Source organism: Embiotoca jacksoni, unplaced genomic scaffold, assembly GCF_022577435.1.
Source record: "Embiotoca jacksoni isolate LCO1_2020_lvr unplaced genomic scaffold, fEmbJac1.0.p SCAF_12, whole genome shotgun sequence".
Classification (NCBI taxonomy): Eukaryota; Metazoa; Chordata; class Actinopteri; family Embiotocidae; genus Embiotoca; species Embiotoca jacksoni.
The window spans coordinates 2741769-2766555 of NW_027185252.1; the positions used below are offsets into that span (position 1 = coordinate 2741769).

General features: G+C 45.0%; 1 protein-coding gene across 8 annotated transcripts in view; it reads left to right on the forward strand.

The window, feature by feature from the left end:
• Positions 1–24787, forward strand: part of ehbp1 (EH domain binding protein 1) — a 137865-nt gene that overhangs the window by 52265 nt on the left and 60813 nt on the right. For all 8 annotated transcript variants that reach the window (XM_069144219.1, XM_069144214.1, XM_069144212.1 and 5 more), the window contains 5 exons: positions 12951–13129; positions 13924–13972; positions 20036–20851; positions 22368–22409; positions 22891–23037. In XM_069144219.1, the coding sequence (XP_069000320.1) occupies positions 12951–13129; positions 13924–13972; positions 20036–20851; positions 22368–22409; positions 22891–23037 (1233 nt within the window). The remainder of the gene's footprint in view (positions 1–12950; positions 13130–13923; positions 13973–20035; positions 20852–22367; positions 22410–22890; positions 23038–24787) is intronic.

The following is a 24787-nucleotide window of genomic DNA, read 5'->3' on the forward strand; positions in this document are numbered from 1 at the left end:
TTTACTTTTCTAATCCGCAACTGTGCTCTTTTCACCGTTGTCAACATTGAGCATCCACAAATGCCACTTTCCTCTCCGAGTGTACTGTTCATACTGTGAGGAAGCTACCTCGAGGGATTTCTCTTGAGGTTGGTGAAAAGTGGCACTTCCGTCTCCCGTTAGATGCTCGACGTCTTGTCTGGCAGATATAGATCTTCCCGATGTGTCAAGTTTAAAGTTTAGCATGTGTGAAGGAGCTGGAGGGATGAAAAACGTCTGCGGGATTAATTTAAATGAACAGAGGGAGTTCCTGTTGGGCAGGCTGCGAGCTCTGTCTGGTCTGATTCAGTCCATCTCTTTTCCCTGGGGCTGATTTCTTCCCCTCCCAGTAATTCAGTGATCCCCTGCTCCTCCTTTTGTTTCATCTCCAGCTTTATTCCAAAGTCAGAACCGCTCTACACTTAGATGCTCTGATCTTTGGATTTTTTTTCATCAAGTTTCCGCTTCATGAATTATTTGCCTTATTTTCATATAAAGAAAAGTTGGAAGTTGGAATATGTCTGTGGGAAAAAAGTTTGGACAAAAAAGTTATTGTATTATCTTAATATTTACTCAAAGAATTTTTGAAAGACATTTTCACTTCTTAAGTTGCTGTATCAGACAATACACCCTGGAACTGTTGACTGCTTCATAAACTAAAGGTTACTCCCAAATAGAAAAGTGTATTTTGGGTTTGCAGGATTGTCTTTGACCTATTTTGGTGTCTTTTCCCATTTGTTTTTGTGAGCTTTTCTTTATTTGTTTCTTTAATCTACCCTCTTTTAATATCACCATTTCCATGCGTGTCTTCATGTGTGTACAAACTAAGTAATAACCATAATCTTGCATGGTGTCATCACCACTTTTCCCTCTACCTCTCTTTATTTTTCACACACACACACACACACACACACACACACACACACACACACACACACACACACACACACACACACACACACACACACACACACATTCCTTCCAGAGGTAAGAAAGTGAACCAACACCAGAGGTATGTTTTCTTTCTCCCCTTCAGTTGAAGGGCTTCTGTGATTACTAATGTTAATCAAAGGGTTCAAATTAAATAGTTTTGCAGGTTGTGAGAGCTCCTGTGCCGGGGGGGAGGCAGAGGCCAGAGCTCTCCTTCTTCTCCCAGACTTTGTTTTCACAGCCCCTCCTTCAGTTCAGACTACCTCCAAATTGAAATTAGAATAAATTAACATTATTTAATTGAGTTCGCAGAAGGCTGCGATATTTCTTAATTAGCTTTCACCGAGGTTCGCGGCAGGAGAGGACCACAGCCGTGATGTGAAGTGTTTCTGAGGTTACCGTGACGACTGAGGGATGTTTTTGGAGGACAGAGGGGAGCCCAAGAGACAAGGACAGTCGTCTATTGTCTTCTGATCTTTGCCCGTTCCAAGGTCTCTCGTCTTGTTATCGTTATATCCGGTCCGAAGTTATTTCATCTTCTCTGATAAGTTTGACATACCTTTCCACAAAGAGCCTCAGATGAAGGACCTGAAGAAAGTGAGGTGTAGGAGCCTAATAGATTCACATGTATCTTTTCAAAACTATGTATTTCTCAGTATTGGACTTCTCCGTTATGATCACGGCAGGCTGTTACATTTGCTTACATTAAAAAGAGATAATCTTCCTTTTTTTATGGAAGAAATATTAATCTTATTGTTACACATCAAATGCAAGTTACTGTATTTTCATTATAGTTGAATGGAGATGAAAATGGGGAACCTATTCCTGCTTGATTAAGGTTAATTGTACTGAATGAAATGTAACGTTTTGCCAGACATACGGTGCTTTGTGTAGCCGGTCTATATTGCTGGGTGAAAGTACGGGATCAGAAGAGTGCCGTGTCTCTTACATTGCAGAACTTGGCATCGGTATTAGCAGCGAAATGGGCATAGCGGTCTCTTTCTGAGACCAAAGCATTGAAGCCTCAGTGGCTCCCCTTGGCCACATTGGCCTTTCCATAAGCTGTGTAATATTAGGAGAATAATCCTTGAGAGGAGTAAGGCTAAATCATTACCTCTCAATGTCTTGCCTTTTCCCACTGTGGACCCCTCCCCAACTCTTATTTGCAGTCTCTGAGTGGTCTGTCATTGGATCTTGTGGGAGAGAAGGAGACCCGGGTTTCTTTTTTTTTTTTCTCATGCAGTTGAGGTCCAATCATCGGGCGTCCCGTTGTTGTTTTTAGTGCTGCAGGGCATCGCTGTCATCATGTTGGTAGGAGAGGTAGAAGACGTTACTAACCACTGAACAACCTCAGCTGTTTGAATCCTGTCTCCACAAGTTGAAAAAAGTTGAAGGGAAATGTTGAAGGTTCAGTTATTGACAAATGATCAATAAGTCTTTGGAGCAACTATTTTATTAAAGACTTGTGAAGGAAGGAATGATGTGCTGTTACACAATGTTGATCCCGAAGTCTCAGAGGGCCGCAACCTTTCATACATTTGATATTTTAAGTGAATAAATAGGAGCGTATTCAGCCGCTCTTCCGATTTCAGTTTTCTTCCGTGTTGCCGTGAAAGGACAAGCATGTGTGCGTTGTGTGTACTAATGTGCTTTCTTGTGTGTGTTGTGAGGGATATATTTTGATCCAGTTACTGTAATGCGGCTATCATTTTTCCACCTCTTCCTCTGTTGGGTGCATGTCGAGTTCACAAGTTAAGCACTGCGAAGAGCTCACTCTCCTCAATACCCGCGCCGACTGGTGTAAAAGGGCCTTCCGCAAAGCGCCGCTTGTAATCTGCCTTTGGTAAGTCCTCCTTAGTTTTATCTGCCAAGGATTACCTCACAAGCTGCAAGCAGGAGAGAACGAGGGAGACGGCGAGCGAGGGAGAGAGAAATGAAAAGCAAGTCAAACAGAAAACGATGAAGATGGAACAAAATGAAAACAAATCGCTGTGTAATCTCTGAGAAAGAGACCTGCTTTAGAGTTGAAGGGAAGTTTCCCTTGCCACTCATTTAGAGAGGGAATTGACTAATCCCTCCATGATTGATGTCTGCTATGAGAGGCTCTGTAGCAGACTAATAGGGCTTATGAGGATGACCAGAAAGTCCTTTTGTGTGTGTGTGTGTGTGTGTGTGTGTGTGTGTGTGTGTGTGTGTGTGTGTGTGTGTGTGTGTGTGTGTGTGTGTGTGTGTGTGTGTGTGTGTGTGTGTGTATTTGTGAATGAACCAAACCTTTTTGTCTTGTGTGTCCCTCTATCCAGTGGCCGCAGAGGCCAGCGGTTTGAATGACATAGCGGCCGAAGAAGGGGTAACTTTATCTTAATCTGGTCTTAATCTGCCCCGGTCCTCCAGGTGTGTGTGGGCTTAAACCCAGAAGGATCCAGGGTTGTTTCGGGGGGTGAGGTTTTAAGGAGGCTTCGGGTGAGGAGATAGAAGTCCGTGCACTTGAAAAACTCCTTGGACCTCCAGAGGGTCCGAGACCCCCCGCACATTCCTGAAAACTGCACGGACTTAGTCGTAGCCAGGCCGCTTCCTGTCATCTTGAAGTGGCCCTTGCTCCGTTTTAATTGAATTAAACCAACCGTTCTCCATTATTTAAAAAAAAAAAGAGCTTGGAAGTATCTTATGAATTAGTCAGTGATTTGTCTTTCAAATCGAGTGTGTGCGTGTGCGTGTGCGTGTGTGTGTGTTGGAGGTAAGGAGAGTGAGTGTAGAAAATGATAAGGCTTTAATTGCCTCTTCATAAAGCCCTCCAGCACCCGCCTCCTCGGACTGTTACGGTATGCAGGTGTGTGCTTTTACGTGCTTTAGGAAATACTAAGTGGCATTCTCACCGAGTGCCATCGTTCCCTCGCCTTTTATTTTGTCACTTTGACGTGAGCGCGGTTGACCTCTTGTCTTGGTCATAATGCGATCAGAACGTAGATAACAATGGTTGTTGGTTTAGTGTGGATGTGGCACATGTAAGCACAGATAGTAGCTAACGATGCACGATGAAGGTACCGATTAAATACAGAGGCTACTCGGCTTTAACTCCCTTTTTCTTTTTTTTCATCTGCATAGCAGAAGTCCCAACAAAAGGCATAATTGATTAACTTCAGTTTTTAAGATGATTTGAAGATAGTGGTTGCAGAAATCTTCTGTGCATTGATTGGTCAACTAGGAGATTGATTTCAGACATTCAGGAGAATGAATCCTTCCGTTAGTACACTTAACATGTTGGTACACTTACTTTGTGTAGTACTTGAATTGTGACACGGTCGTAGTGTTTGTCTCAAAATCGCACGCCGCTGTCGTGGGCTTACTGTAAACGACCGTAACATTGGAACGCGTCACCCGCAAACAAATCTGCCGGCTTTTGTTTGGTATGTTCTACCTGATACGAGTGTGGGTTGTGTGCCCTCTGTTTCATGCACAGAACAAACACGGCGATGGCGTCCGTCCAGCGGCTGTGCAGCGGGTGCTTTTATGTGCGGATGCGTCCCGCAGCGGTTGCAGCTTCCTCGTCTGACGCGGTTTTTAAAAAAAAAAAGTAAAACCATGGCGATCCGCTAACTGTCACGTTGCACCGTTAACAGGCCAACGTCTCCATCAACTCAATGGATTTGCGAAATTGATCGAAACGTGACAACTAAACTACCCTCAGTCTTAATGTTAGAAATTAACTAAACAAAACCAGAAAAAAACGAGAGATTGCTTGAGACGGATCAGTGATCGATGATTCCTTTGTAAGATGAGTTGGTCCATGAGATCAGACTCAGAAGCTCCTCCCCCTTCCTACGACTGCCTCAGTTCCTCACGTTCTCCTCCTCTAAACTTTGTCTCTTAACTTTTCCTGTGTTGACACCTCTCTCCCCACTCTTTTTTCTGGATGCTCTCCTCATCCTCCTCCCTCTTCCTCCCTGCCTCTTGTGTAGCATCCCCCCCTCCACCACCGCCACCACCACCACCACACCCTTCCTCCTCCAGTATGTGTGTGTTGATGCATGTGTATTCTGATCAGGAGTCAAAGGGGTGACTTTGTAATTATGTTCATTTTAATTGGCTGTGCTATCACCCCTCTCATCACTTTGGAGCCCACGCTGCACTGGACAATGGCAGTCTGTGGTGCGGGGGTTGAGCCTCTACTGGGCTAAGACCCCCTCCTACACACACACACACACACTCTCTCACACACACACACACACACACACACACACACACACACACACACACACACACACACACACACACACACACACACACACACACACACACACACACACACACACACACACACACACACACACACACACACACACACACATCACAGCCTCTTTACCTGCAGAACATAATTCCTAAAGTGGCCTCCTTAATGAGTTTTCCCTGCCCAGGCTTAGATTAATTGATAAATGGCGGTGTTATCAGCCCAGCTGATCTCTGAATCCATTGCACCACTAATTTGTTTGTTGAAGATGGCAGTTAAAGGAGATTAATACGGTATAGATCTATAAGAGCAGCACCCCCCCCCCCCCCCCCCCGCTCCTTCCTCCAGCACCCCTTTTTTTCTTCCTTCTCCCAAAGCTTATTTATTTATCTGAGGAAGATGAGGAGGTGGAGGAAGAGCGAAGATGTGGGTGGCCTTGTGGTTTTGAAATCCACATAGTCAAGATACATATTCGTGATTACACAAATTATATACATCTGAACAGATTGTGAGGGGGGTATATAGGAAGAGAGATGAGCGTTTGAGACCTGGATGTAGTAATCAGTGGATGAAGGAGGAGAAGCAATCGGTCCAGAAGGAGTTCGATGTATCTTCCATCAGATCTGTGTGGACCACAGGAGGAGAAAAGAGACTGTAGGACATTTAGACAATGAGTGATTTTTGTCTTGTTTTGTTCTTAACAGTATCCCAGCTCTCTTACCATCACTCCCCACCACACACACACACACACACACACACACACACACTCCTCAGAGACACACACACACACACACACACACACACACACACACACACACTCGATCTTAAACCTACCCACCCTGCGTGTCTCTCTTTTCTTTCTCCCTTTTTTTCCCCCCCAGCCAAAGCTAATTTGCAGAGGCGTGAGTGTGGGTAATGCTACTGCCGTTTCCATGACAAGCTAAAGCCAGCGCTTACACCGCATTATGCCCCTATGTTACACGTTAGGCGAGCGAGCGGGCGGGTGGGCACACTACAAGCTGGCACAGTCACTCCTTTGTCTGCTGTCTCCTCTAAAACTGTTATTCCATGATGTTTTTTTTGTTTGTTTGTTTTTTTTGTTTTTTTTTTACACTGAATGGTTTTTATTTCAATTTCAAAGCCTTGTCTGTCCTCACCCGTTCTGCCTCTTCTTTTTTTTTTTTTTCCCTTTGCATGGTTATGCCTTTGGAGCAAAATAGGCCTTGGAAGCAAAAAATGGTCCTGGAAAGAGAAACGGCGTTTTCCTGATTTTTGCATTTTACATCTCGGTAGCCAACTGCCGAAAGGCCTGCAAGTTGACTGCTAGATGGGAAGCATATCTGCTTCGAAGTGGATCACTGGCACCTCCCCCCCCCCCCCCCCCCCCCCCCCACACACACACACACACACCCCACATCAGCATCATGATGAATGTATTTACATATTTCTTTTCTACTTTGTGATATTACACACAGCCGTGGTGTAACGATTTGTGGAAAGAATACGGAACAAACTGTCTGATACCGTCTCGGTAGGTGGCACAGCTCCAACGCTGCAGCTTCGGTCCCTGCGAGCTCTCAGGTGTGAACGTTGTCTTTCCACCTGTTCACGCACGCACGCACGCACACGCACACACACACACACACACACGCACACACACACGCACACACGCACACACGCACGTAAACTGACGTCGGATTTTACCGAAACAGCGTCTACAGTCACACATACATGCACACACACTTTCTCTCACGCCTCTCTTTTCGGAAGGAGCCCCTCCTCACCGCGATTACAACAGTAATGCGATATTTCCTTTGTATGTTAATGTGTATTATTTTTCACGCTACGTTCGCTCTCCTCTCCTGTTCCAGCTTTTTCTCTCCCCCTCCTCCTTCCCTCCCTCCCTCCCTCCCCCGTTTCCTTATTGTTCCATCCACTCTACATCTCCATTTACATAATTGAACTTTTGATTGGACTTTGCCGCCCTCCCCTCCGCTCTCATGGAAGGCGACGTTTGAAATCCGAAGCATAATTTCATGGCTAAGACGACTACGAGATGATCGTTGTGTTTTTCCGCTCCCCGTGTTTTTCTAATGCGGACTTAAAAAGCGCCGATTAAACAAATTGGTTGTTTTGATTGAAGTTGCAATTAAATCATTGAGCGTGTTGGTGGTTTGGAGACCAGCCAATCAGATGAGAGTTTTTCAGTAGCGGGATGGACAGGCCACTTAAGTGCACTAACCTTATCCTCTTAACTGTGAACAGGTGTTAATATTTGTCAAGTGTGTGTGTGTGCGCATCTTGGATGAGAGCAGAGTGTTTGACTACCTTTTCTAATATGTGGTTGTCCGTACAGTGAGTGTGTCGGTGTGTATGTTCAGTACATTACAGTTTTTGTATGCGCATACGTGTGACTTCATTCTGTAGACACTGTTGTCATTTGAAGTGAGCCTGTATGTTTATGTGTACTTTTCACTGTGTTTGTGTGTTTGTGTGTGTGTGTGTGTGTGTGTGTGTGTGTGTGTGTGTGTGTGTGTGTGAGTGCGTGTGCATGGACTTTTTTTTCTTCTTTTTTCTTTGGCCGTAGGCTCCTTGAGCGGATTACAAGTTTTAAAGAGTATGAGATTCAACACCTCCTCAAATCTGACACTCTCTGACACTGCTTTGAAGCCTCGAAAGTGAGATTGGAAAGACACGGAAGCTCTTTTCTCTCCACAGAGTTGTGGGTTTATGTCATTGGGTTGAGGCCAGTTAAGTTTCCATTCAAGCGTCGTGCCCCAGAGTGAGAGACAAAGCTGCCACTTAAAGCGTTTGACTTGTATCTTTTTTTTTTTGTTATGACTCTGAAAGGCCAGTTTTAGTGGCCTCTGTACGCTGTTGTCCTTTAATTGTCTCTAATGTTGTGTGACTTTGTTTACATTTGTTCAGTTCATTTGGGCCGACAGGGTGGGCGATTTTCTTTCCGCTTTTTACCTGCAAATGTCCACAAGTGTACCTGATCCGAGGGGTTGAAAGTAAAAGACTTCCTTACAGTGATCAATTAACGGTCAAAATATGATATTAATTCAATGATTGGAAGCAAGAAAAAAAAGTAATTGAAATGCTAATTGTTAGTAATCTGTTGGAAAATCAAGGTCAAGGTAAAAAAAAAAATTGCCATATTTATATTAATACACATACACATGGAATGAAATTGCGTTTCTCAGGACCAGGGTGCAAAGATAATCATCAAAATTTAAATGTATCGCTAAAACATACTTAAAACAGAATTAAATGCAATAACAGAACAGCAGAGACCAGCGATAAAGTGCAATCGAGTAAAAGGTCATAAATATAAGAGATAAAATACAGAGGCCACTGTGTCCTATAGTATACGACTCGGTAAAAGATAAATATACTACTGTCGCACTCAGTGTGAGTCAACACACTGTATGTTTACCAAGTTGATCGAAAAGTATTTGAAGTCTTCTGTCCATTTACATTAAAGTATATTTTGACATATCATCCAAATCTTCAGTAAAAGCAAAGCAAAAATTCCAACCTCAAAAAATCAACACTTTTATAATTTTCTACCTCTTCGCTGAGCCGCTTCACTCATGATTCCAGATCTCCGATCGTATTACACCCCCCCCCCCCCCCCCAAAAAAAAAAAAAAAATCACATTTCTAACACCAAAAAAAAAATCCTCCTCCTCCTCCTCCTGACACCAGCACCAACAGAAAACCTGGAAGCTTCCATTCCCAGGTTCCTTCCTATCTTGTCATTCAGGCATTGTAGTGAGCTTAACCCCCCCCCCCCCTCCCTTCTTTCTCTCTAACATCCTTTTTTCCTTCTTCCATTTTTTTTCTTTCTTTGCCCCGTCAGATGTATGTTGTTGACACTGAGGCATCAGGAATAATGGAATCTCTTGTCAGTGGCTTGTATTTTCTGCCCAGGCTGTTAGGGCTGTGTATAATAGTAGCAGAGGAGGAGGAAGAGGGGAGGTTATATGCCACTGATAGTAATGAAGGTTGCCTTTTCATTTTTTAATATGGAATGTTTGTGGGCCGAGGCAATGCTCTCCGCTAATCCTACCCTCGAGCCGAGCTAGCTACACGGCTGTGTCAGTCTTGCACACACACACACACACACACACACACACACACACATATCCAGTGACATTCACACATACCGATAAAAGACAAACACACACACATGCACACCCTCCTTCAGGCAAGACAGCAAGCCGTTTGATAAGTCAGGGTGCATTTCTGCTCCTCATGAAAATTTCACTGGTCCCGTATTTGTGTCTTAAGGAAATGCAGCCCGTTTCCTGTAAAAGATGATACGGTATTTGTTCAATACGTGATGGATATGAAGGCTTGAGTGGCCAGATGCATTTGTAAACCTTTATGGGTGTGGGGTGGAGTGGGGGGGGGTGTAATGGAACAGTCTGGGAAGGGCGAGGGAGACAAATGACATCGGTTTTGGGTTGTGATGAGCGTGTTGGGTTCAGGCCTCGTCACGTGCAGCTGTCACCTGATGCTGCTAAAAAAAAACGGTTTGTCGATAATGAAGAACGAGGGGGTTAATTGACGGACAGGTATTTTTGGAAATGACACATGCACTGAACAGAGCAGCCAAGTTGGCGTCTTCTCTTCCATATGCAATTAACAGAAGTTTGTGTGTGTGTGTGTGTGTGTGTGTGTCAGTGTTTTTATTGCTTTTTAAAATGCTAATTATGCTGCTTGTTTATTTGTGTGTTTATTTCTGTTGGCTCAGACCTGTATGTAGACAGGTGGATGGGTTTGACAGTCACCCTTAAAGACACTTTCCCACTGGCTAATATATGGTTCTTTTTCTTTTTTTTTCTTCCACTGGCTGTGTTGCGCAGGTGTGTGTACGTGTGTGTGTGTGTGTGTGTGTGTGTGTGTTTTCCGCCGGCTAGGGTACAGGGTCTGCAGCACTGGAGTGTGCTGTGTGTCTAATTGCTTTAATAGCACCTGGTCTCTAATCCCAGGTAATTAGAGCGCTCAAATTAGACAGCTACTTTCAACCGTCACTTGAAAAAGCAAAAAGGGGGGAAGGCCTGGAGGAAGACCACTCTGCACACACACACACACACACACACACACGCATGCTCATTTTACTGACGCGCGCACACACACACACACACACACACACACACACACACACGGTAGACAAATGGAGAGCAAAGTTTAGTTCAGCTCGCCAATAAAGAGTATGTGTAAGGAAAACACAGAGAAATGTATGCTTTCTTTTGTGGTCTCATAATCGCTGCACTAAATTAGAGTTGTTGTTTTTTTTAATCTAAAGTGACAGAATTCATTTACGGGGTCAGAAAAAAAACTCCTTGTTTACAGTGACTTCTCTCTAATCCTCATATAGTAATTGCAGCCATGTTGCAATCGCTATTGACTTTCTTACCTTTTTTTTTTTTTTTTTTTTTTTTTTTCCTTCCTTCTTCTGTTTTTTCTTCCATTTGTTTGAGAGGTATTGTCGAGGCCCTAAAACGTGTCTGAAGAAGCTGTGGGGAAAGGTTAAGGCCCTCTTTTAAAGATGAGCCGGAAATGTCAAGTGTCTGCCCCTCAGGCTCCCGCTACAGTCTCCCTGCACTGAGACTGCCATAGGGGCCTGCATGACTCACACACACACACACACACTGGTACAAAGGTTAGGAGTTGCTATTAGAGGTGGCCTCCAGTCTCTTTCATCTGTTTCGGCCCTCGTGGCATGTCGGCAGGCTCCAGGCTCGCGGCCGTATGTTAAAACTGCCACAATAGAGGAGGTTAGAGACATCCAGGTGTTCACACACTGCAGCTGACAGGCTCATATTATTATAATGTTATTGTACCACTCATTTGTTTATGCTTGTTGACGTCACAGACCAATCGTATTTTAACGATGGCCAGGGTTTGAAATGGTTCATCTTGTCATAGGCGACAAAAACCATACAAAGTAACATCAGAAATTCCTAAAAGTAGGTCATAATTGAAATTCAAAAGTGGCTGTAAATTTTTTTTTTTTTATCTTGGCATTAAGCTTGAGCACATCTCTGTTTGAAATGATGTCATTAAGCCGTATTAAGTTTTATATTTTTAAATAAAACTGTCTTTTTTTCCCCTTTCACCCTTTCATAAGCTCCTGCAAATGTTCTGCAAAAGTCAACACGCCATCATTTCATAATTCTGTCTCCCCAAAATTCAAATGACAAATTTGTCCCAAGTCTTGACTCCCCCATCACCTGTCTTTATTTTCCTGTTCTTGCAGTAGCACAAAGCGGCCAACAGAGGGGGTTGGTTGGCCACCACAAGCTTTGTTTCGGGCACTGAGGCTCAGCAGTGTGGTGAGCTGCAGGCCTCCCAACTGTGTGTCTTCAAACTGGGTTGACTAGTTATGGTGGTCAACATCAGCAGCTTGTGAAAGGAACATCTCTTTCGTTCACGTTTTCCACCGCTGAAGGTTAAGTAAAGGTTCGACTGTGACCTATTGCTTGACGATCTTATGCAAACATCGCCTGAGAAGCATCGTAGCTCAGTTTGCATGTTACAGCCGTCATGTCAGTCAATAATTGGACAATAAACTGTACAATCAAAACAGAGGAGACATGGAAGATTAACTTTAGAGCCTGAAGTCTGCACACATCAAAATAGAAGGTTTAAGTTAATAATACTACAGTTGAGGATCTGTATGTATTATGCTGTTTTATTTCTATACTTTAAAAAAGTTAATAAAAAAAAAAAGAAAAAGGCTCAATGAAACTTAGACACCGCGCTTAAATTGATTGTGTCATGTAATTAAGGAAATCTGTCTTATATGTCACATTTTAATGTCATTGTCTTGCATACAATAGTAATATGCGCTTGGATTATGAACACATTGCAGTCTGTTTGATCACTGGCCTCTAATGAATTTAATCAAATCTCTATGACATTTTTTTGCCATTTCACTCCAAAATGATCTGAGAGAATTAGCCCCGTATCAGTCGCTCCATAACCAGATTAGTGAATAGCCAGCTGAATAATCAGAATAGCATTGGTTCTGCTGGCTGTTCAGAGGAAGACCAGTGTCTCCGCACCACCAAGGATTTGTGGGATTTGGAGTCTGGGAGAGGAAAGGCTCCTAATGTTGAAAGCTTTCAAACCAGATAAGACTTCAAAGGCGGAGCTAATTAATAAGATGTTTACATTATTCACGGTCATACTCTGCTTTCTGAATGACCCTTCATTACAGTGGGTGTCTGTTTGTGCGTGCGCACGTTCGTTCGTGCCTGTGCCGGCTCATTATGTGCCCGTATGGCACGCTAATTGGATGGGTGGTGGTTGTTAAGTAAAACAATTTATTGAGCAAATAAATAATGAAAGGACGCCTGGGTGTGGAGGGAGGGAGGGAGGGAGGGACGGAGGGAGGGTGGTGGTAATGTGGTCGATCATAAAAGCACAACCTTGTCAAATCTTTTTCACACCAGTCACAGGACACCGAGATGTCTGCGGCGGTTTATAACACCAATTAAAAAAGCATTACAGTCATTCATGTTGGATGACAAATGGCCTCAGGCGATGAAGGGCCTCTCCATAAATATGAATGTTTTTTTGATGTGGATAGAACATGTGCGGCCCAAATTAAATTGGAGATCCAAAAAATTTTTGCACTTCTAATTGTGGTATAATATTGTCAAAAAGATGAATTCAGAAATTCTCTCTCTTTTCATCCCCCACCCCTCCTTTCAACCTGCCTTCTTTCCCTCCTCCTCCTTCTTCCACCTCTCCGCCTGCAGCCCAGCCCCGTCCCGAGCCCGGTTCTGGGCGGGAAACCCAATGCCAGCCAGTCCCTGCTGGCCTGGTGCCGCGAGGTCACCAAGAACTACCGCGGGGTGAAGATCACCAACTTCACCACCTCCTGGAGGAACGGCCTGGCCTTCTGCGCCCTGCTGCACCATTTCAGGCCTGACATAATGTACGACCCATACGCACACTCACACCGAGAGATTATTACTTTTTTTTTTTTTTCCTCCACAGTGTTCAGTGTGAGAATGAAAACCAGAAAATCACATTTGTGTGGAAAGACAGACTCCGAACACCTTCGAGGAAAATCAGATCAAGTGAAAGTCGTGTGTGCCCACATGAGATCGAGACTCTTCTCGTTTTATAACTCGGTGTCGTATTTGCACAGTTAACCTGACATCCTGCTGCGCATATGATTCCTGTAGGTGTGTTTAATTAGTATGGCCGATGTGTGTGCATTTATGTACACACTCAGTCTATATCTCATATTTAAATACAGAGTTGCATGTTTGCTGCCAACGCTAATCTTGTCCTACTTCATTTAAGTACTCTGTGTGTGTGAGAGAGAGATTCCTTAAATGTTTAGTATTAAGTGTGTGTGTGTGTGTGTGTGTGTGTGTGTGTGTGTGTGTGTGTGTGTAACACCATAAGAAGAGCATATGGAAAACCTGCAGGCCCATCAAGAGAGCAGACATGAAGATAATTTATCAACACCGTGCTCTTGTGTGTACGTGTGTGTGTGTGTGTGTATGTTTATGCTTGTGCGCCTTTTGCACTCTTGGTGTGTTATTTTTACATATTTTCCACTCCATTAGTTCTGTTGATTGCACTGCTATGAAATTGCATGTTACAGTTCTAATACCATTACATGTGACGCATATTTAAACACACCTCTTTCTCTCACCGTGTCTGCCCTCCCCCGCCCTCCCTCCCCCTCTTCTCCGGCCCTCCCCACTGTTCTCCCAGAGACTACAAGTCGCTCAATCCTCAGGATATTAAAGAAAACAACAAAAAGGTAAGAGGCAGCCACCGCTGGGCCCTTCGCACCACTTAGTCTCCCTCCCATCCGCATCTCCATTTGGCCTTATTTAGAGATCTGCCATTAATCCCTCGATATAGTGTGTATGTGTGTTTACGTGATTTAAAGAGGGCGGCTGGAAACACACAAGGAAGACAAATCAAATGCATAAACTCTCACACACACACACACACACACACACACACACACACACACACACACACACACACACAGACTAAAACCAGGATGTAAACATGACAGTGTTCATTAGATATTTCCTCCTTCTGTGTTGTGTGTCCAAAGCATACAGTCACCTGGCAGAGGTGAGCCCAGCGGGCTGCTGGGAGATTTCTAAGCTGCCCTCTGCTACGCGTGTTGGTATAGGTGTGTGTGTGTGTGTGTGTGTGTGTGTATATATATAATAACAGAACATTTCTCATATGCTGATGAGGCTGTATACCGTTTTGTTTATATACGCATAAAGGAGCATACAGGAGACGGTATGCATGTGTACCGCCATGTTGACTTGAGTATCACTCAAACCACACACGTATGCACTCATTCCTTAACTGAAATAACCCATAAAGCAAATATTCACACACCTATTTTCCTCCTCACCCTGTGTCATCATATCATATATTCGCCGCACATTCGCACACAGCACCAGTTTGCCTTCTGTCCCTCTGGCTCTTCTGCAAAACACACAAACGCACTCCGACGTTTTTTTTTTTTTTGCCCCTGACTACACACACTCACACACCTATATACACATGGCGCACACAGATGTCCCCCTCTTTGGCCCCGAGGGCTACACCGAACGATATGCGTCGGGTTCCTGCAGCTTGATTTCCTCTCCTCACACACACTCTGGCTCGGCGATAACCTCTGGTGGCCCTGTTAGGCATGAATGCCACCCCTGTTGACAATAACCACAGTGGAGCGAGAGGCAGGGACCCAATCCCATATCTGCTAACTGCCCCTCACCCCCCTCCAGGTGCTCAAGTAGCCCTGAAGAAATTGGCTAGATATAAGTAATATGGGAATATGCCGTAGAGGGTGATAGCCGGTGAATAGCTGCAGTGCTGTAGCTCAGCAGCTCAGCTCCACTGTAGAGATGTACAGCTGGTGCTGAAGTACGTTTGGCCAAGCAGTGCATAGAGGAGACATGCGTTGATAGCACTCCGGAATCTGTGTCTATATGTCCGATGTGGGAGCAGCAGGGCGGATATATAAACAGGGTTTTAGCTACTAAATGTGTTCTCGCTAAATCTGGCCAAGTGGTATCGTGTCCACTTTAAGGCCTCAAATCCAAGAACTGGATGTCAGAGTTTCAATGTGAAAATGTGTCTGGGAGCCACATTTACACTCTAATAAATAGGCTTCGTGTCTTACGAAAAAGCGTGAAATATATATATTTGTTTATCTTGTTTGTGGTAAACTGGTAAACAAACCAAACAATTACCTGCAAACCCAGTATTTACCAGTGACAGTTTTATCCTAACATGTTTCATAATGAGAGTTATATATGTTGAGACATGTAAAATAAGGAGATCATCAAAAAGGTGCTGACCATATTTATATAATTGTGTTTCTTCAGGTGTTTTAGCTTTACGCCTGAAAACATTCTCACTGTAAAGCAACGGGTCTCCAACATTTACTCACATGACTGAGCTCCACCAAACCAGCTGAATGAACTTCTTTTATGTGAACAATTCGAAATGAATACTCAACACACACATACTCAACCGGGAGCTGCTGGTTGAAGACCCCTGCTGTTAAGCCAATTAGAATCCAGTTCGATGTCGTTTTCTTTTCGTTAACTGGCTGACGATCAGAGCATGCTGAGTCAGCAGCCCGGTGACGAGAGCAAGGACCTTGGATATGCTTAGCACTCAAGTATTACCACTTTGTAAAGTTATCAAACAGTAAAATGATTTATTGACACATCAACCAAAGCAAATACTGCCAGTATTTTGTGATTGACAAGTGTGACATCGTCTTACGTTAGTTTTTTTACCACTTAATTCTGGTTTTGTATGTCTCCGGTGTGGTGTCATGGAGCAGCCTGAAGGTTGTTTTAACGAGAGAAGGGGTGTCCGGGATGTTTCCTGCAAGAAAAGAGAAAATGCTCAGACCAGGGCAGCAGTTGAATACCAGCATCATGTGACAGTTTAAGGACTCCAGAGAGCACGAAAGAAGAAAGAGGAGTAAAAGAAAGACATTAAATGTTGTAAAGGGGAGTGTGTGAAGCGCTGGAGAAAGGAGGATGATGAGAATGAGACTTGTGACCTCGTTCACAATGTCGCATGGAGCTGTCTGGTAAGGACTTGTTAGAATGTATAGAATTTATTGAATAGAAAGCAGAAATGGAAATGCATAGAAAGGACAACTATCTCCGCCTTTCATGGCTAGTTGATAGACATGCCCCCTCCTCCTCTCGCCATCTATCTGTGAGGAGTGATTGCAGCGAGCTCAGACTGTGCTGAATTATGACAGATAAGGACAATCAATAATGGGGGGGGGGAGTGGGTAGAGGAAAAAAAGGGGATAGAAGTGAATATTTAGAACATTTTCATCCTTTGAAATGATCCTTCATCAAAGGGTATATGTATGTATACTAGTCTGTAGGTGATTTTTCTATGTGTTGACACAGCTCGCGTCTGTTTAAGGAGTTCAGAGCTCTGATACGTTCGGACCGCTCGCTCCTCTGTCTTGTCTGTTTTTGTCAGTGTGTGTGTGTGTGTGTGTGTGTGTGTGTGTGTGTGTGTGTGTGTGTGTGTGTGTGTGTGTGTGTGTGTGTGTGTGTGTAATGAGGCCAAGGAGAAGTAATTTGTCATGCCATCTGATAGTGTAGCACCAAGCACCGGGCTAAATCACCCTGAGCACAACCGTGAGGGGTTGGGCTGAGGGGAGGAGGTGCTGATGATTGACAACGATAGATAGCTGTCAGTCACTGAGAGGCAGCGGGGGCAGGGGGAGGGGGAGGGGGGGGCGCGGCCCCTGGGGCAGGCGACGCTGACATTTAGTCCAGACCTAGAGCTTTTGTGAGGTGGATGATGGAAAGTGAGGAAAACTTGACTCCCCCCCCCCCCCCCCCCCCCCCCCCCCTCCAAACATGCATGATCTATTAATTGTACAAAAATGTCACTGTTAGTGTTTGTGGAACAAAATAGTGTCAGCATATAGGCTAGCTGGTCTTTAGCATTTGAAATAATTTATATACACTTTGTTTTCACTGGAATTCTTAAAAAAAAAATAACTCTTGCAAATAGCTAAAGCTATAGCTTGAACACCCACGTAATAGTGTTTGATTGGATTTATATGCCAATATTTCATGAAGACTGAATACTCATTAAAACTTGATAAAAGATGATATTAAACAATGTTCTACCCCTTTTTATTTGTGCTTTGCTCTTTTTTTAGAGCTTCATAAACTTTAAGAAACACAACACAGAGCGACACTTTTGCATCATGGGCATCAAATCCGCAGCTGAAAATAGTCCCTAAAAATATGATTTATTCTTGCTTGAGTTAGGTTTGAAATTGAAATGAATTACCTTAAAAAAAAAATAATAATGGCACATATTTATTAGCTTAATAAAGTTAAGAAGTAGTCCACTACTGTTTTTTGTGGGTTTTTTTTAATTTGTTTTAATAAAATAATACAAATAAAGACTCAGCCAGCCTCATCCCGTCACCGTAGTGGACAATACTGAACTTGAGTTGCCCGACCTGCAGGTTCACCGCCACAGAAAACAACTCTTCTCTCTGCAGTCGTCGTCGTCTCTACGACGCGGTCAGCGCTCGCCAGGCTGCATGAGAAGCTGTAGGAAGAATAAAGCACGACACCGAGGTCAAAAAGACTGCGGCACATGTCACGACGAACATCGACCCTGAAACAAAACCCACCTCGAGAGCCTCCCTCCCCTCTCTCCCTCCCTCCCTCCTCACACCGCTCTCACTTTCTCCCACTCTCGCTCTTTTCTCTTCCTTTCATTCTCTCCCCATTGAGCACCGAAGTTGTCGCTCTCTTTCACAGCCTACCCCGAGCGAGAGGGGAACAATGCAAGCACACTTTGCTCCCCTGAATACGTGTTAGAAACCCAATCAGGCCCTCTTATTCGTCATATTCTTTTTTTTTTTTTTCTTTCTTTCTTTCTCTCTTCCTTTCTGTCAGACGGAGGAGGGGGGAACTTAAACAGGCTCGCTGTAAAGCCAAACTCCCCTCTGTTCTCCCTTTTCTTTTTTCCCCGCCAGCAGGTCTTTCTTCCTGCTTTGTCTTTGCACAGAACAAGCAGAAACACACACACACACACACACACACACACACACACACACACACACACACACACTCACTCACTCACTCACTCACTCACATACACCTCATTACCCTGTGAGAGTGTAGATGTTCCAGTCATTGTTACCTTTTCCATCAATAGAAAGGAACAAAACAGGTGAGAATGAGAAAAGACGTCTCCAGACAAAAGACGGAATAATTGATTGTAAATTGAGAAACGTCTCCGAGTTTATCCTCCATTTCTCTTCTACTTTTCTCGTGTTTCCACTTCTCCCTGTATGTTGTAGAAGCAGAAACAGTAGGAGCAATAAGGTTAACTTCGCTGAATGGGATTCATGAGCGCCGTAGCTCCGTGACATGACATGTCCTTTAAAGGAAAAATATTGCATTGTGGGATTTTGAACAGTAGTCTAGTTCTCCAAACTTTTTTTTTCCTCCGAGAGCTACTTTGAGAAAACGAAAGTGTCCGAGAGCTTCTCGTGTTTAGAAACATTTATTCACATGGCTGAGCTCCACCCAAACCAGCGGAAGAAGCTTCTTTCATATGAACAATAACAAATTGATACTCGACACACATTTTGTATCACAGCACGTGCGGGCTTTTATCTTTGTGCAATGCTTTAAGTTTTCAAATGGCTACTGCAGTGCAACTCTCGTGTGGAAAAGAAACTCCTTAAAGAAATGTCAAAAACCTAGTATATAGCAGATAAAAGGGTGATTACAGATATAGAGCAAAGAACTTTTAGGTGAACGGGACCCTGTGGTCACTTCGAAAACGGCAGCTAAAAACTATGGATGGAGTTAGATGGTGAAAAGACTTTTGGCAGGACGGGACTGCTCTTCAAAACAAAGCCTATAAAAGGTTAAAAAAAAAAACACAAAAAAAAAACATGGAGAAGGGTCCGTGAGTCAGAGAGAGAAAGAGATGGATGGATGGATGGACGGACCGGGAAGGTCTTCAGAAGCAGTGAAACAAACGGGAGCTGCAACAGGTTGGAATTAGATCAACACTATCAAGCAGGCCAGATACAAGCCGTGATACCTGGGAGCGATGGATGAGGAGGTTGTGTGTGTGTGCGCATGAATAAGAGGAAGTGTGTGCGTGTGTGTGCGTGCGTGTGCCGTTAATCTATTTATTTACCTGTCATTGGCTGCGATAATGGTTTTCATCCCTTCCTCTCTCTGTCTCTCTGTCTCAGTCTATCTTGTGATGGGGGATTGGTTTTCCGTGTGTCGCTTGATAATCACACCTGTATTTTTCTCATCAGACTCTAATCAGACCAATTACACGCGTGACGGAGAGCGTGGGCATGTTGATGTAGGTGTGCGATAAGGAAACGCGCGCACGCACACACACACACACACACACACACACACACACACACGCGTCGGGATTAAGCGCTCTGTCTTGGGGTATCTGCGTCTCTTATCGGGGACAACCATCCCTGACATGACCTGTCAGCAGTCATGCCAAAGGTGCCTCTCTTTCTCTCTCTCTCGCTCGCTCGCAAACACACATGTGCACATACAAACTTGGATCATGCATGCGATGCAACAAAATAAAAAAAAAAGAAATCAGACTTCTTCTATTGTAACCTTTCTATCCCTCTCGATCCTTGTTGTAGTGTCCAATCTTTCGGCACTCGACTCTTTGTTTTTTTTTTACCCCCCAATTTCATAAGCAGCTGCTACTTGGTGCATCACGGTGGTGCGAGTTTGTTTACTGATGTGTTGTTGTCGGGGTTTTTTTTTTCCTTTGGCAGGCGTACGACGGCTTCGCGAGCCTCGGCATCTCGCGTCTCCTGGAACCCTCCGACATGGTGCTGCTGGCCATCCCCGACAAGCTGACAGTCATGACCTACCTGTACCAGATCCGGGCCCACTTCTCCGGCGAGGAGCTCAACGTGGTGCAGATCGAGGCCAACAGCAATCGCAGCACCTACAAAGTGGGCGACTTTGAGACCGACACGAACGCCTCCATAGGTCAGGACAAGTTCTACGCCGAACTGAACGACGTGCAGCCCCGCCAGGCCGACTCGCAGCCGGCGACGTCCGCCGACGCCTCCGAATCTAACGGCGCCGAAGCCGCAGAGGGGGAGGTCGCGGAGCCGGGCTGGAAGAAGGCCGAAGTGGGACCGGTTTCGGCCAGCGAGCCGACGGCGGGGCCTTTGCAGCCCTCGCCTCCTGTCCCGTCGCCGCGCACAGTATTAGCCGCCACGGCGACAAACTCGACCCGCGCGACCCCGTCGGGCCCCGAGGACAGAGGCAGCCTGCTCAAAGCCAACACTTTAGACCTCAGCGAGCTGCCGCAGAGAGCGGAGAGAGAGACGGAGAAGGAGAGGCAGCACAAGGACGAGGTGGGAGAGGACAGGAGGGACGGGGGTGCCGAGCCTCCGTCCCCCACCAGGAGAGGGGCTTCCTCCCCGTACTCGCCGCCCCACCAGAAACTAGGCTTCTCCTACAACAGGGACGCCGACCTGATCAAGAAGAAGAGGGCCAGCCTACGTCATTCGGAGTCCGAGTCCGCCTCGGACGCCGGCTGCCCTCCGGTCAACCACACGGAAACGCCCGTCAAACAGGTAAATGCACACAAAGGTAAAATCCAGTTCCAGAGTGCCACATAACGTCCTGCGATATGTCATACATTTAGTTTCTCATCTCATTTATGGAGAAAGTTCCTCTACAAACAGGCCCACTTTTTGCAGAGATGTAGAATCAGAGTTCGTGCAATTAAAAAAATAGATCTAATTATAAATCCTCTACCTTAAACAACCTCCGGATCGGTCTTTTAAGATGGGAACTAATTCTTCCCTACTTAAGTCACGTATTAGGATTCTGACAGCGTTTACCTGCTGCTACCTGCCTGGCCCCCTTAAATGGATTGTTCCGTTTTTTTTGTTTTTTTTTTATCCTTTCACCCGGGCTTTGATTGAAACTTTCACAGCGACATCAGTCATAAGACAGAGGACGCGGCAAACGCTCATTTCTCTCCTCCCGGCGCTCGCTAAGCTTCAAAAATCCCGACCTCGTTTGATGCCGCCGCGGAGATGGCCGCACCGAAAAACTCTCCCCGTTCTGCATTAGATGTTGTCGTCACCTGTCTCATCGCCGAGGAACCAGACGCAGTGCAGGCCGGGGCCCCTCAAACACGTGGCGACCGCGGAAGGCACCCAGGAGAACCCCCTGCTTTGACATTTCATTATATTTTTCATTATATTTCTCATCCCTGCAGTTGATGGCAGTTGGCGCCGTGACTGCTCAGGCGTGGCGACGCTTTGCACCGAGCACACATCATCTCGTCTCTCACACACACACACACACACACACACACACACACACACACACGCGCTGATACACACCTGTATGCGTGTGCACACACACGCCGAATGCATTGCTGCCTGCGTTGGTTAACCTCAGATTACCGCTTCTTATTTACAGGTCGAAAGGTCACGGGGAAGGGGGGAGGGGGGGCAGCGGGCTTATGACAGTCATGACACCCCATTTTTGATCTGCTGTTATCTAGTTAGCGGGATGTATCCTCACTTGCGTCCGGGCCAGATTTACCTGCAAACAGCTCGGTTGTAATATTCTTCTCCATAAGCCAAATGTAAAAGCGTCCGTTTGTCCCGCTTGCAGCTGCTTGCAAACATCCCGGATTACGTCGCAGATAAAATTCTAAGCTAGGTGTGTTTTGCTTTTCTTGCCAAAGCCGTCATGCTCTCCACACCACTGGACCCAGACAGGGCTATGAGCCCGGCTGGTAGACTGACACCCCTCCCCCCCCCTCCCCCAAACCCCCCTATAATGTCAAAGTACAGCCCTGTATGTATGTTATAGGGAATATACGCCACTCCTTTATTAGGGACACCCATGTTTTAATGACTCAACGTGAAAGGTCACTTCTTCAGCCCTCGTGTTTGAGTCTCATCGCCCAACGTCACTGAAGTTGTTAAGAAACATATATTACGGACAAAATGTCCATCTCAAACAATATTATTCGTTGCGTTGTTTTGAGAAAATGCGTTTTGAGTTGGAACCCGTGACCCTGTAACCGATATTTCATCTATAAGTTAGGTTGTATTTTCTATTTCAAAGGAGGCGACGCCCGCCCCCGTGTCGAGTCCCCCAGCTGAGAAGGTGAGTAAAAACTGAAGAGTGCTGCTACACTGCATGTGTGATCGAAATATACGAATATTTCCATGTAACACTCACTCTGTTAACCATCAGACACGCAATGTCAAACACTGTGCGATGACACCGTACCATTTGCACTATTGTTTAGGTGTATGGATATATGTATTTTAGCTGGATATATGTATATTTGTGTCTGTTTTTGTGTTTGTGCATTGAGAGAGAAGTTACAACCGGAGTCGAATTGCTTGTAGATGTAAACATACCCGGCCAACAAAGCTGATTCTGATGTTTTCCCACCGTTCGCTTACAAATAAGAAAAGAGGACTTAATTCTTATATGGAGTGCGTTTTCTGAACAAAACACGCCTCGTTTACGACACATTTTCCAGTCTTGGTTATTCTTATTACCTCAGTTTTAGCATCTGATCACATTCTCTCTCTTTCTCTCTCTCTCTTTTTTTTTTTTTCTCTCACCCCTTTCGTAGAGGGTGCTCTCTCGTCAGGAGGAGTTGAAGGAGAGAGCCAGGCTCCTCCTGGAGCAGGCCCGCCGGGACGCTGCAATGAAAGCCTGCAACAAGAATGTACCCAACTCGGCCGTCACCGCGCCAAACAGGGCTGCAGGTGTCTGCGATGTAAGTCAAAGTGCTGTTTGTGTGTGTGTGTGTGTGTGTGTGTGTGTGTGTGTGTGTGTGTGTGTGTGTGTGTGTGTGTGTGTGTGTGTGTTTCCACTTCTGGGACTGCACTCTGAGTTATGTCAGTTCTATGGTCATCTTAAGACAGATTTAAGAGTCATGTTTCTGAGGAAGGTGCTGCTCTCATCTCCTCCCGAGTTTATGTGTCGAGCACATTTCAACAACAAGGAGCTTCACATAAAACCATCAAAACATACGGCAAAAGAAAAGGACATTTAATTAAAACATTAAGCAAGCTAAAAAATAGGATAAAAGTTTAAGACATACTCAAGTCTGGTTGAGTGAAAGGCAGCAAACAGAAAATTCTTCAGCTTTCTGGGACTTTGTTCCACGTATGTGGAGCATAAAAACTTTACGCTGCTTTCTCCGTGTTTAGTTCTGACTCCGGGAACAGAAAGGAGACCAGTCCCAGACGACCTGAGGGGGTCTGGATGGTTCAGAAAGGTAGCAGCAGATCAGAAATGCATTTTGGCCCTTTGACCTTTCGGTACTTTATCGACCAACAGCAGGATTTTAAAGTCGATTCTTTGTTCGACAGGAAGTAAAGGCGGCGCCGATTATACGTTGCGTGTTCCCTTCCTCTTCTACTCCGCACACTGAAGTGTTGTAGCGCATCACCTCAGTGTGCAGGAACAGCTAATAGAGTGACCAGCAGCCTCTTCAACTCCCTCCGTGTCACTTGTACAGTTCTCCATTTGCTGCTCGCTACACTTCCAACACGCTGGAAAAAAGCTCGTCCAAACTGTCTCATCGTCTGGCAAAAAAAAAAAAAAACACTTTGTTGAACGCTTCGTGGGAAACGCTTTGAGGAGGAGAGGAGACTTCTCCTTATTAACTTCTGCTGAGACCGAACTGAACGTGTCAGTTAGAAAAAGCTGGATGGACTCCTCGGCTCTCTCCTCTCGCTATAAAACACGTCTCTCTCTTTTGCCTTTCAGACTCCCTCTTTGGTCATCTTGACTCTGCACAATTTTTATGACAACCCCCGACCAAATTTGCTGCCCCCTAGCTTTCCCCTGAACACTGAGTAAATGTTGTACACAAACACCTGTCAGCAAAAGTACATTCATGGTTAAAAAAAAAAAAAAAATGGGGGGGGGAGGGGGGTAAGAATCGCTGTACCGGAGCAAACTAGACTAGAGAAGACGCGAGTGAAATTGCCAGCTCTGAACTGAGCACGCTCCACTGAACATAATATACTTGGGAGGAGGGAGGGAAGGGGGGGGGTTCTGATGAACCAGGAGTTACCCTGGGAAAGCACTGTGGTCAAATCCTCAGTTACATTTCCAAATATTTCAGAGAAAGGAAAAAAAAAAAAAAAGGGGGGGGGGGGGGTAAGAAAAAATATGGTCTTGTGAGAATTGTGACGACAAGGGATTTGAGGGTAAAATGAAATAAATACCTTTTGGTAATGAAATATCTAAAAGGCAGCAGCCGCATGGCCCTGCGTTTGTGGGCCTGAATCCTTAAAGAGGAATATGCCCTTGAATTAGATGTTTTTTATATAGTGTGTTTGTTTGTGTGTGTGTGTGTGTGTGTGTGTGTGTGTGTGTGTGTTTGTTTGTGCATGCGTGTTGTCAGAGTTTGTGTCTGCGTGTGTGTGGCGGTTACAGGAAGACCCATTTCGGCATAATCTGAGGAAATAAATGAGGACCTTCCAAGGACTGGTGGCGTTAAAAAGTCTTCAGAG